Here is a 14,081-nt window from a genome sequence, read left to right on the forward strand (position 1 = left end):
TGATGCTGTTGCAAAAAAAGCAAATATGATTCTAGGTTGTATCAACAGGTGTGTTGTAAGCAAAACTCGTGAAGTCATTCTGCCACTCTACTCTGCACTAGTTAGGCCTCAGCTGGAGTACTGTGTCCAGTTCTGGGCGCCACATTTCAAGAAAGATGTGGAGAAATTGGAAAGGGTACAGAGAAGAGCGACAAGAATGATTAAAGGTTTAGAGAACATGACCTATGAAGCCAGGCTTCATGAACTGGGCTTGTTTAGTTTGGAAAAAAGAAGATTAAGGGGGGACATGATAGCGGTTTTCAAATATCTAAAAGGGTGTCACAAGGAGGAAGGCGAAAATTTGTTCCTCTTGGTTTCTGAGGACAGGACAAGGAGTAATGGGCTTAAAGTGCAGCAGGGGAGGTTTAGATTGGACATTAGGAAAAAATTCCTAACTGTCAGGGTGGTCAAATATTGGAATAAATTGCCAAGGGAGGTGGTGGAATCTCCCTCTCTGGAGATATTTAAGAACAGGTTAGATAGACATCTGTCAGGGATGGTGTAGACGGAGCTTGATCCTGCCTTGAGGGCGGGGGGCTGGACTCGATGACCTCTCGAGGTCCCTTCCAGTCCTATTATTCTATGATTCTATGATTCTTTCCGCAGCAAAGTAATTTCTCAACATGTGTGACTAGATATGAATAAGTCACACCCATGTTGAACAGCTATTCTGTTAATCCCAACAAAGTCAAGAAGTCTGCTTTCAGAGCAGAATAAGGCGCCATGTAATGCATCACCTTATTTGAGAATCATAAGTGACAAATGCTAGTCATATCACTTGGGCTATCTCTGCCTAAGTGAAGATTGTTACTGCCATGATTGATCTTCTGGAGTTTGATTTAGTGGGTCTAGCTAACACATATTAACTTGAAGTCAGAGGGTGCCCCTGCTGGCTGCTGGTACTTCTGCTAGTGGAAGGAATAAGGGAAGTCAGTGGAAGTGTTTGTGCCCATTGGCCTCCTGCTGTGGGGACTATGGGGAAATGCGAAACAAGGTACATCAACTCCAGCTATGTAATTAACACAGCTGGAATTGAGTATCTTCATTTGACCTTCCCTATGACTGTGAAAACCTAACCTTAATGTACTCCTGGATGAGACTCAGAGGCTACAGGGAGGCGGGCAGCATGAGAATAGAATAGAATAAAATAGAAGTAGCAGAAAATTACTCTAAATTACTCCTGCTCCTCAGGATATGATATGATATGATATGATATGATCCTGTTGCCAACAGCATCATGCATGTATACAGTAAATGGTGCACACTAGTAAATGTCAGGTGTTTATTTTAGATTGTGGAGATGCTTTGAAACCTTATCACTAGTGTAGTGATCCCTGTGGAAGTTTGCCAGGATGAATATTGATAAAAATCCTGAGTCTTTCAACTGTCACTGCCCAATCAAGACAGAAAACCCTGGTTAGGGAGAGTTCAAGATCAAACTGAAGTAGAAGAGAGAGGAGTTGGGCATTATTGTACTGATTCCACTGCAAGTAGTGCATACATTACACATTTTTGATGATTATTCAGTTTAATTATGGTCTTGCATCCCCAGTGTTTCATTACAAAGTAATAAATTGCATTATCTCGTAATGACAAGTCCAGCGGTTTAACCTTCAGTAGTAGGATAGTTCTCGTACTTAACACCACCTGGCAATTACTCTAGTGCTTCGTTTCTGCTTGGAGAAAGAATGGGACTCTAAGCAATATTATGACTTGTCCTAAGGTCTTCCTTCTTTCCAAGAATGCAATCGTAAAACAATCTAGGGATGCATCATGCCCTCAGATTTTTTTAAGCAGAATTTTCTATCAATGTCAATGCTTGGGATCAGATTATACTTTCAGATTTCATTGTTTTCATCAAGCTGTTTTTCAGATCAAGGTATCAGATAGACAGTGATATGTAGGGAATTCAAATGTAGGCCCTGGTCCTTTAAACATTGAAGACATGAATAATTTTGCTCATTTAAGTAGTTCTATATACTCAATCACGTGAATAAGTATTTTCAGTTTTTGGCCCTTTTGATTTTATGGGGTTATTAACACAATACGATTTTATTAAGGGTAGATTCATAGCCACAGTCTGATACAGTTTAAATTTTAAAAACATTTGCCATGCCACACATTTTTTATATGCTGGAAAGTTTATTTTGAATCTTATTATGCAGATGTGAAAAACAGTGATGGCTGTACAGCATATCAAGCAGTGCTTCTGCTTATTTTCTCTTCAATTCATTGTACTAGAGTCAAATGCTACGTATTGTAAAAATTCACTTGTTCTGAAAATATGAATATTTTTATCAACTGTTTTTTTCAATAGATAATTGCTAATAATTTATAGCTTAATTTTTAAAATTGTATGAAGGAATGATGAAACTAAGGAATGTTGTCAGACATAACTGTTGCTTTGTTTCTGAGAAAATGATCACAATGAATCAATGACTAATCGATATAGATGCTTATAAGAAAGCGTGAAATAGGTATGTTTCTGATCAGGTGCTATACCATTTGTGATGATATGGGCCAGACTGATCACCTGTTTTTAAGAATCAGGAAGGAATTTGTCTCAGAGGATTAAATTCCTCCGTTTGGTGGGATGTATCGTTCTCTTTGCAGCCTGCTGGAGGCAGGATTGGGTTGGAAACAGGAGGGCTGTCTCTAGACTACACTTCTCTGTCGACAGAGAGATGTAGATGAGGCACATTGAAATTGCTAATGAAGCAGGGATTTAAATATCCCATGCTTCATTAGCATAAACATGGCTGCTGCTTTTTTTCGAAACAGAGCTTTTTCGAAAAAAAGGTAATCTAAATGCAGATCTGTCGAAAAATAAACCCTTTTTCAAAAGATCCTGTAAACCTCATTTTTTGAGGAATACAAGATCTTTTGAAAAAGGGTTTATTTTTCGACAGATCTGCATTTAGATTACCTTTTTTCGAAAAAGCTCTGTTTTGAAAAAAAGCGGCAGCCATGTTTATGCTAATGAAGCACGGGATATTTAAATCCCTGCTTCATTAGCAATTCCAATGTGCCTCATCTACATCTCTCTGTCAACAGAGAGGTGTGGTCTAGACGTACCCTAGGATTCAAAGCTCAAATAATGTTATTGCAACAGCTTACTTGTTGGAATTTGTAGCCAGTGTCCATTGTGGATAAAGGCTAAAAGAGCCAGCTCTCAGAGGTAAATGAGACCTGGCATTTTATTGCTGGATCTTGATCATGTGGGGAGGAGTAGCCTGAAGTATTTGAATAATGAGGTGGATGCCCTCAATTTTGGTATTATGCTTGATTATGTGTGTGGCAGGTGAGGCCAAGTCTATATTGTAGGCCAGGAGGGTCTAACCAGAGCTGTTGTTTGGTTTGTGGTTAAAGACTTATAAACAATTAAATCCCTGGTATGTGAGAACTAAGGATGACTGTGGTAGTCCCCCTCCGTAAAGTGATATTTATACACTTGTAGCTAGTTGTTTAAGCCCATTCCATGTGGCAAATAAAACATGGAAAATCAGGCTCCTAATTTCTAGTAAAGCAAATGAATTACAAAATAGTCTTGGAAAAATTATTGTCTTAAACTATTATTTTGTCAATTTTTGTTTCATTACTCCATTCCTTTCCTTTCAGCAATGGTAATTCTAAGCAATCTGGAACCAAACACAACGTATGAAATCAAGGTTGCAGCTGTAAATGGAAAAGGACAAGGAGAATACAGCAAAATTGAGATCTTTCAGACTCTACCCGTTCGTAAGTAATGCCTTTGTTTTTAAATGAAAACTTGATTTGTCATTCTATTTTATCTCTAATTCAGCTCATAATTTCAAAAATGATTCACTGTGAGTAAAATGCATGCTTTATACTACTGAATACTTCTAGATTATGATGTTACCTGACATCTCATTTTCAGGTCATTCGAATGACCCTAAATTAGACAATATCTTTAATTATTCATAGTTATCCGAACATTAGAAACATCTCCATTTTTGTATATCTAGGAGAATATAACATTAAAGCATATGAGCCTATAATCTGATCTCATTCACCTCTGGACTTCCAATACTCCAGTCATCTGAAGTGGGTTGTGCCCACGGAAGCTCATACCATCTACAGTAAAACTCCATTAGTCCGGCATCTAATGCTCTGGGACTCCTGATGGTCCGGAACCATCAGGAACCTGGAAGTGCTGGGGCAGCTGGATAGGCTTCCCCCGTTCAGCTGCTGCCGAAACTGACCAGCAGCTGAATCGGGGAAGCCGGGAGCAGAGCAGCTGGGGTGCTGCCGGGTTAGTCTCGTAGCGCTGCCCCTCGGGGCTGTGGGACCAACCCGGCAGCACCACAGCTGCTCTTGGGGATGCCTGGGGCAGAGCAGCTGGAGTGCTGCCGGGTTGGTCCCGCAGCGCCAAAGGATGGCGCTGCGGGACCAACCCGGCAGGACCCCAGCTGCTCTGCCCCAGGGGTCCCTGATTCAGCCGCTGCTGAAACATCAGCGGCTGATTCCAAGAAGCCCGGGGCAAAGCTGCTCTGCCCAGGGCTTCCTGGAATCAGCCGCTGATCTGTTTCAGCAGCGGCTGACTTGGGGACCCCTGGGGCAGAGTAGCTGGGGTCCTGCCGGGTTGGTCCCGCATCCCCGAGGGGCAGCGCTATGGGACCAACCGGGCAGTACCCTAGCTGTTCTGTCCCAGGCGTCCCCAAGAGCAGCTGGAGTGCTGCTGGGTTGGTGCTGTAGCGCTGGCCCTCGGCACTGCGGGACCAACCCGGCAGCACCCAGGCTGCTCTATTGTAGGCTTCCCCGATTCAGCTGCTGCTGAAACTGACCAGCAGCGGCTGAATCAGGGACGCCTGGGGCAGAGCCAGACTTTCATAAGGGGGGGCTATGAGGGGTCTGGGGTGGCATCCCCTCCCACCCCACTCCAGACCCCTCATAGCCCCCTCTTCTGATAGTCCACCATATCTGATAATCCGGCACCCCCTGGGTCCTAAAGGTGCCGGATTATCAGAAGTTTACTGTACATGTTTTGTTAATCTTTAAGGTGCTATTAGACTATTTGTTGTTTTAAGTTTTTCATAGTACCACTGACATTAATGAGAATAGATTGTAGCCATTTCAGTAAACATTTCCCCTATCAAATTGTCCCTTGGCCCTGTTCGCGGCAGTGAAGATCACCTTTGTACCTTGCCTTCCCTATTTCATTGTCTGAGTATTTTGTTTATAGTTTATGTAGAAATTTGAGGTATATAAATTCCTTTATTTAAGACCTGCCTGACCCATTGGCTGTGTCTACATTGGCACCCTTTTCCGGAAAAGGGATGCCAGCGAGATGAGTCGGAATTGCAAATACCGCAGGGGATTTAAATATCCCCCGCGGCATTTGCATGAACATGGCTGCTGCTTTTTTCTGGCTCGGGGCTTTGCCGGAGAAAAGCGCCAGTCTAGACGGGATCTTTCAGAAAATAAAGCCTTTTCTGGACGATCCCTTATTCCTCTTAAAATCAGGAATAAGGGATCTTCCAGAAAAGGCTTTATTTTCCGAAAGATCCTGTATAGACTGGCGCTTTTCTCCAGCAAAGTCCCGAGCCGGAAAAAAGCGGCAGCCATGTTCATGCAAATGCCGCGGGGGATATTTAAATCCCCCGCGGCATTTGCAATTCCGACTTGTCTCATTAGCATCCCTTTTCCGGAAAAGGGTGCCAATGTAGACACAACCATTGTGTCTAATTGTTGCTATGTGAGTATGAACATGCCCCATCAATGGCATTTGGAGGGAATTCATAACTTTACATGTAATGATGCCATACAGATTTCATCATGATATTACTGACCAGTGAATAATGAGTTTTCAAGTGATATGTTACAAGTCATACTTTGGGCAAAGATTATTACAAAAGCTTGTAGATTTGGCCACACTACATCACTGTTAGTCCATGTCCCCTACCTGACTCCGAGGTTTACCTCCACCTAGGCTTTTCCTCCAGGTTTCTCTTAGTTCCAATCTCTGCCCTTGAAATGAGGGCTCTTACCCCTACTAAAACATATCCTACTCTGGAATCTGAAGAGGTCTGCCACTGTAACTTTTCTCAAGAAATAGTGAGTGATCTTTGCCAATAATCTGGTCTGTGTCTGTGTGACCTCTGTCAAAGACCAACTTCTATTGAAGGCCTTTTTGTTGCAGCCCTCCATCTGGGAGGCTCGCCGCTCCAGAAGTTCTCTTTCAGGCTGCATGTTTTAGTAAATTCACCAGAAATCTCTACTTCTAGGCTCTCCCTTCAGCCTTCTGGCTCCCCTTGGGGATTAACTTCCACAGAAGCCTCCTGTCTCCCTTTGGAGTACACTGTGCCTGAGCTTGGGTAACTTTTATCAGGTCCAATTGGCTGTTTACTAATCCATCTCTTGGGACAGTCACTTAGACCCAGAAGACAGTCACTGGCAGTGTGGGCCCTAGAAGTTGGTCTGGGCTATGCCTAATGTTTGTTCCTTCGATAAATAGTTATAGCAAAAAACATATATTGTTGCCTTTGGGCCAATATTTGCCATGCTTACTCATACCTAGTAGGTTAATTTAGGGGTTAAAATACCTAGGATACTTAAAATCATGTCTGGTTTGCAATATTTCAAAATAAATGTGAAGCCAGAGTACTCCTAAATGACTGTTCATAATTACTTGGATTCAGATCCAAAGCTCATTGATATAAATGAAATGATTTCCATTAATCTCAATGGGTTTTGGATCTTGCATTTAGTTTCGAAATGTGAATCCCTATAATGTTAGTTATTTTAGGTGGATTCTGATACCACAGTAATGAGTACACATTTGTTTGCAAAACTATGGTGAAAAGAATAAATAGATGTGTAAGTACTTTAGGATGTGTTGACTGGACCAACTTGTTTTTTCTCAGCTGTTGAAATCATGATTGCTTTTGGTAGGAGTTTCATAGAAAGCTTTTCAATTTCAGGGTTGCATGGCTCAGTCATATAGTGCAATTGTTCATAGCAATTATGTCTAATTCTCAGTGTGTTCAAGCTGCTTCATTCTGTGTTTCAGAAAAGGTGGAAATAGTTCATAAATGCATATTGGTTTTTCTGGAAAATTTTGAAAGAAGATATTTCCCTAACATTTCCTCAGATTTTTCTTTCGAATTTTCAATGAAAAGTCAAAAGTTAAAATATATTTTGAGTAAAATTGTTTTCATTTAGAAAACAGGGTTGTTGTTTTTTCTTCTTTTCTTGGTTAAAACATAAGAAAAAACATGAAAGAAAAAAACTGATTACAAATCAAAATAATTTTGAAAAACAGTTTTTAGGCAAAACTTTATTACGGAAATACACAAAGATCTTCCTCTCTGAAATATTCAAAGTTTAAGTTTCTTATACATGGCAGTGCTCTCTCTCTCTCTCACACTCTCTCTATGTGTGCTTGTGTGTGTGCGCGCGTGCGTGCGTGAGAAAGGGATCAGATAATCAGAGTAAAGATCTAACAGAACATAGAATCATAGAACTAGAACTGGAAGTGGCCTCAAGAGTTCATTAAGTCCAGTCCCCTGCCCTCACAGCGGGATCAAGAACCATCTAGATCAGTGTTTCTCAACCTTTTTTTGCTCATGGCCCCCTTCTAAGCCTCATTTATCATACGCCTGGCAGTTAAGTTTGGGCGGCCCCCTCAGAAACTTACTGTTGCCCCCTAATCTTCTGTTTTTTTTTCATGTGGCCCCATAGAAGTAAGGTGTGGCCCCCTGGGGAGCTATATGGGCCACATTGAGAACCACTGATCTAGATCATCCCTGAAGATGTTTATCTAACTTGTTCTTAAATATCTCCAGTGATAGAGATTCCATGGACTCCCTCAGCAATTTATTCCAGTGCTTAACCATCCTGACAGGAAGTTTTTTCTCTAAAACCTAACCCTTCCTGCAATTTAAGTCCATTGCTGCTGCTTCTGTCATCAGAGGTTGAGGAGAATGTTTTCTCTCCCTCTTCTCTGTAATACTCTTTTAGGTACTTCTTTCAGTCTTTCCTCATAGGTCATGTTTTCTAGAACTTTAATCATTTTGTTGCTCTTCTCTGGATTTTCTCCAGTTTTTCTTGAACACTCCTAAGATTTGGTGCTCAGGACTGGACACAATACTCCAGTTGAGGCCTAATTATCACAGATTAGAGTGGAAGAATCAGTTCTCGTGTGCTGCTTACAGCACTCCTGTTAATGCATCTAAGAATGTTTGCTTTTTTTGCAACTGTGTCACTCTCTTGACTCACATTATAATCCCGATCCCTTTCTGCAGTACTCCTTTCTAGACAGTAACTTCTCATTTTGTACATATGAAACTGATACTTCTTCCGTAAGTGGAGTACTTTGCATTTGTCCTTATTAAACTTCATTCTGTTTACCTCAAATCATTTCTCCAGTTTGTCTAGATTATTTTGAATTCTAACCCTGTCCTCCAAAACACTTGCACCCCTTCCCAGGTTGATATGATCCACAAACTTTAAACGCATGCTTTTGCCATTATCTAAATTGTTGATGAAGATATTGAAAAGAACCAATTGCAAAACTGATCCAGCATGACTGTGAACCACTCTCTGAGAACAGTTATCCTGCTAGTTATGCACCCACCTTATAGTGGCCCCATCTAGGTTGTATTTCCCTTGTTTATCTATAAGAAGGAAATGTGACACCATATCAAATGCTTTACTAAAGACTAGGTATATTATCTACCACTTCCCCCTTATCCACAAGGCTTGTTATCCTATCAAAGAAAGCTGTCTGATAACCATGAACCTGAGCTCCAGCACACCAAAACACAGCTTTCCTTTTAGCACTGCCAACTTCAGTTCTGTATTTAAAAATTTACTGTGATAAAAAATTCAGCTTAAATATTCCAGTGATAATAACACCTCTTTATAAGAATCAACCAGGGCAACATCAACCGGTGGATTTATTATAAAAATATAGTGTGTTTGAATTAAAATTTGATAAGTTTGAAGATCTTATAAAATTATTTTCTTCAGATTCATTCTTAATGAAACGATAATATTGAATAATATAAAAGAGCCACAGGTTTGCTTTTGGACAGTTTATTGTGAATGTTTATGACAGTTTATTGTCTGTTAATAATGATTAATTCCCACATGTTTTAAGTTAAAGAGGTGAATAATGATTTGCTGAATGATGCACTTATGTGCTTAAAATTAACCATCTGCTTTTCTAAATTAGTGCCTGCATATGGAGTTGTTTTTAAAGAGTTAAGTTTTGAAGAGCAAGAATATATGAAATCACAGAGACTGATACTATTTTTATTTTAAATCCCTTTTATTTTTAATGTATAAATCTTTGATATGTTTTTAACAAACATGACAGCAATCATGATCATTGAGTATGTTACAGAAAGCTTGAAAACATCATGTTTGCTTGTGAATATTTTGATTAATAATTGTAGACAATCAAATAGTAAAAGTAAACATGTAAATAAAACACATAAAATAGAAATATAGAATTTCTATTCTTCTCCCCAATGCTTAGGCGAGCCAAGCCCTCCATCAATTCATGGACAACCAGGCAGTGGAAAGAGCTTTAAACTTAGCATAACTAAACAGGATGATGGAGGAGCCCCCATATTGGAATATATCGTGAAATACAGAAGTGTAAGTATTTCATTCATCATGGGAGCATGTTTTGCTCTATATTATTTGTTTGAATGTTGAGAAGAGGTTTAATGGAAAACGGTAATACTTTATTTTAAAATAAATTGCTTAGTACACAATTGAATAAAAAGAAATGTGGAACATTTGTATATTTGAAATGTATAATAGTTACTGTTATTCCTTATGAACAGGTTTTTAATTCCAGATATGTATGTTAATTATGTGACTGAAAATTTAGAACTGACAAAAAACTTTGAGATTTTGTTTTAATATAGGTCAAGTAACAATGTTTTTTTTTCAACTCTAAATATTTAATAATATCTCATACTTGAGTAAATGACAGGGCTGGTATCAGATTACACAGTATGTGATAAAAGAATATTCGGAAAGTAAAATAATATGCCATTGTGTGTATTTGTGGTGTGAAACACTTATAAGGGCACCTTCATGTGCGAATGAAATGTAAATAATCTTAGTTGTTCTCTGAGTTACCTGAACTACCTTTGAAAGTTGTCTTGTCTTGTTATTGTGTATTTTCTACATGTTTGAAATTCAGTTTAGAAATTCTGACCCAGAGATAGTTTGCAATGAAGAAGGACTTTCTTATATCATTGTAAATTCACCAGCTCTTTAATAGGTAATCATATGATTCTGTTCGGTCAGTATATTATTTTAGTATTTCTCCTCTCATCTAGCAGGTTTAAACAATTCACACTAACTTGGCTACCCCTCTGAAGCTCTTGAACTCCTATTCAGTTTCCTTTATGATCTTCCCATGATCTTTTACTGAGTGGGATCTACTCCTTATTAATAAATGTCGCTGAATTAAGAGTAGTGTTAAAATGATTGTGATAAAATACATGGAGGCTCCTGATCTATTAGACTGTAACTTGAAGCACACCTCTGTTAGGGTTAAAATAGCAGGTAGGTCGTGCCATCCCATCTTACTGAAAACAAATAATGCAGAGTAGAAACAAGAAAAAAACACACTGATTCATTGTAGGAAGTGATGTCATCCCCTGGATCTTCATTTAAAGGCAAAATGACTTACAAATATGTGTCTATTTGCTTATTAAAATAGCAGGAAAAGAGTAGATCACAGATACTTAAAACTGTACTTGCTTTCCCAACACACTGTAGCATACTTAAATATGATGGACGGACAAAATTGCCACCAGCAAAAGTAATAATTTTGACTCAACAAATATAAGTTTTCTCATTGCACTTGTCTTAACTTCTATATATGCTATAGAGTGATCATACCATTTGGTATCACGTCACTGGATGTAACCAGGAGGTCACTGGAGTATAAAAGGAGAAGTATAAGTCTAGATAGATGGTCAGTGTGAAAGAAACCAGGGGCATGAAATTGTGTATTTGGATACATTAAAACACCTAATAGCTGGGACCTTACATTATAAAGAAACTAGTCAGTTGCAATATATATAATATAGTCCTATTTTCTATTTACCTTTAGTATTTGCTCTGTCAATAGGCAAACATTGTTTTATAAATCATTTTTATCATGCATGTTGCTTACTATGCAACTTCTTGTTTGATGACAGCTGTGTGGTTATAAAAGTTGTGAACTTGGGCATGTGAAGTGATTTTCCTGGGCTAACCATAACCAAAAAGGATTGGTAGTTCAAAATCAATTGAAAGTGAGATGGCAGATCTTTCAATAATGGCCTGTGGGACTAACAGCAGGCCATTCCCGAAATCCCTAAATCTTAATTGACCTATTTAAGTGACTTGCAGTCCAGTAGGATATAGAATATCTCAGTAGAGATGAGAGACGGAAAAGCAACTGTCTAAGAGAGACATGACAGTAAAAAAAGCAAAGGACTGATCAGATATAACAGTTATGTGGAGACGTTTCCCAGCTAAAGTCTACATATTGATGTACAGAAAGATATAACATGTTAAAGATATCAGGTCAAGTTATAAAGACATTAATTCTTCTTAATGATCTAAAATGTTCCTATGTTACCTAAATCTGGCCCTGTATCAGGTATGTTTGGAACTCTGTGAGTTGTATGTTCTTTAGTCAAAATATAATACATTCACTTAAAGGATTTGTTTTATGTAATTTATAATTTATGACTACAGGTTGCACCTTCCTAAACCGGGCCTCTCTCATCTGGCAACATCCATGGTCCAGTAGGACCATGGCTGTTGCTGAACAAAAGAGCCCCACGGCAGGAGGGCCAGCGGCTGAGAACCTTATGAAAGGTGAGGCTGATGGTGGAGGGGCCAGGGCCTCAGCAGCCCTGCGATGGTAGCAGGGCTTGTGGTAGTGGGGAAGGGGCAGCCTGTGCATGCTAGGCCGGCAGCGGGGCTGTGTCGCAGCTGCTCAAGTGGGTGGCAGCTTGGATGGCAACAAGGCTGGGCCATAGTAGCCAAGCAGAGGAAGCCTGTTTACAGCCGCAGTAGTGGAAAAGGGGTCACAGCAACCCAGCTGGGGTCGTGCCAGGTTGGCAGCCCAATCAAGGCCACATGCCAGCTGGCAGCAGGACTGGTGCCATGTGTAGCTGGACAGAGTAAGTCTAAGGGTCCGACTTATGCTCCCAAAGACTTGCTTCTGGCTCATCAGATATAGGGAAAAGGGAAAGGGGGGAAAGAATGCAGACCTCACCGCCCCTAAACTAGCACATACAAAGTTCTTCTGCAATTGACCACTACACCATGGCAGTGGGGCAGGACTGCATGTTGTCATGCTGGCAGTGGGGCTGGAGAAGCAGCTATGGCAGCGGAGTTGGGGCAGCCATGTCGCCCAGCTGGTAACCGGGCCAAAGGAGCCAGTGGCAGGAAGGGGCAGTAGGCTAAGGAAGCTGGGGGGCAGAGGACTGTCCCTGGTCAGACAAATTGCTTCATCCAGGACCACTCAGATCCCAATGGTGCCAGACTAGTGAGGTCCAACCAGCAGTTAGTGTACAATATGCAGAGACCTTATAAAATTTGAGATTTAAATAAGAATTTCAAACTGCCACAAAATCATGCCTCTCTGTATACTGAATATTTACTGTCTACACACACACACACAAATATATAAATAAATATTGCCAGAGAATATTTTATATTTTTCTATTGTTATGTGTTTATATTTCTATATTTTTATTTTACAAAATGTCATGAATTTATATCATACCAGGATTAAAAACAAAACAAAAAACCCCACAGTGATTCAAGAAATTTTTTCCCCTCATGGTTATATGAGAATGAATGAGTGTCAGTAAAGAAGAGACTACATGAAATTGTATTTCTTGCCACCTATTTATTCATTTTATTTTCTAGGGGAGAGCTTGCAAGTGTTTGGGGCGAGGAAGGGAAATGAAAATCAGCAGTAGTTGCATAGCCTTATGTTCACTCCATGTCTTCCCTCTCCCTTGATCGATTCTCAATGCCTATTATAAATAATATTTCAAATCAAGGCAAAAGGTCTGCCTTTGTTTAAGTCCTTTATCTGGTTTATATCCTGTTTTTCTAGGTATTTAAATTGTGTTTCATGCCAACAAAACCAGATGAGCTTCTTTTTAGATCACTGATTTTACAATGGGTTGATCCTACTGGGAGCATCATTGTTTTCATAGGTTTAGTTTGTATATAAGTGCAAATCTAAATCGAAGCAATTCTAACATTTTTTTAGGTACAGATATGAGAGGTTGAGTGAGAAACAGTTGTACAGCATCAGCTTACAGAGCAATTTTATGCTCCATTGTTCACAAATGCAGTCCTGGGTTCATTCTGTTAATTCTTATTTGCTCAGCTAAGTATTTGTAACAAGATGGAACAGTAGGAGTGACAAGGTGTATCCCTAACATGTGTCATTACCCAGTCTTTTCTCATCTCTGAAGAGGATCTGAAGTGAGCCACAGCATCTCTTTTGCATTTTAATGACCTTGCAACTTTGTGCAGAGTATAAGCTTTCATTTTAAAAGATCATTTTTTTATTCTTTGTGCCTGCTGATAAAGTCTCCCCAGTGTGAATCATTGAACTTGTCTCTGCAGTGTGGCAACCTGAAATAAGTGTCGTATGTCATTCATCTCCTTAGGATAATGACAATTTAGGTCTAATGATAAAAGTTTAGATAGTCATGGATAGCTATTTTATTGTTGAATACTTTAACAGAAACACCCAGAAAATCTTCTCATCCTGTTTTGTTGAAGAGGATAGAAATAAAAAGGTATCATCTACATTATCCCCCTGCTGCGGAAGAATTATTCACTGCACTACATTTGCCTAATTTTTAATTTCATAAATGAGGTCTTCCTGAACTTCCCCTGAGAGCAAATTCAGCAGTTCAATAAAGCTACTACCGAGAAGTTTTACCTGATTTTGACCATCTACACTTTCTTCTTTTTTTTCCATTATTCCTAGTGCTTGAAGTGAGCCTCTATGGAAAGAGTAAAGAGAGGCA

At 39.5% G+C, this 14,081-nt stretch overlaps 1 protein-coding gene across 2 annotated transcripts in view; it reads left to right on the forward strand.

Moving 5' to 3' along the window:
• NCAM2 (neural cell adhesion molecule 2) overlaps window positions 1-14,081 on the forward strand; it is a 545,555-nt gene that overhangs the window by 454,898 nt on the left and 76,576 nt on the right. For both annotated transcript variants that reach the window (XM_075910051.2, XM_006128839.5), the window contains exons 13-14: window positions 3,658-3,777; window positions 9,542-9,663. In XM_075910051.2, coding sequence (XP_075766166.1) covers window positions 3,658-3,777; window positions 9,542-9,663 — 242 coding nt within the window. The remainder of the gene's footprint in view (window positions 1-3,657; window positions 3,778-9,541; window positions 9,664-14,081) is intronic.

The sequence above is a fragment of the Pelodiscus sinensis genome, chromosome 1 (genome assembly GCF_052426305.1).
Source record: "Pelodiscus sinensis isolate ZL-2025 chromosome 1, ASM5242630v1, whole genome shotgun sequence".
Lineage (NCBI taxonomy): Eukaryota > Metazoa > Chordata > Testudines > Trionychidae > Pelodiscus > Pelodiscus sinensis.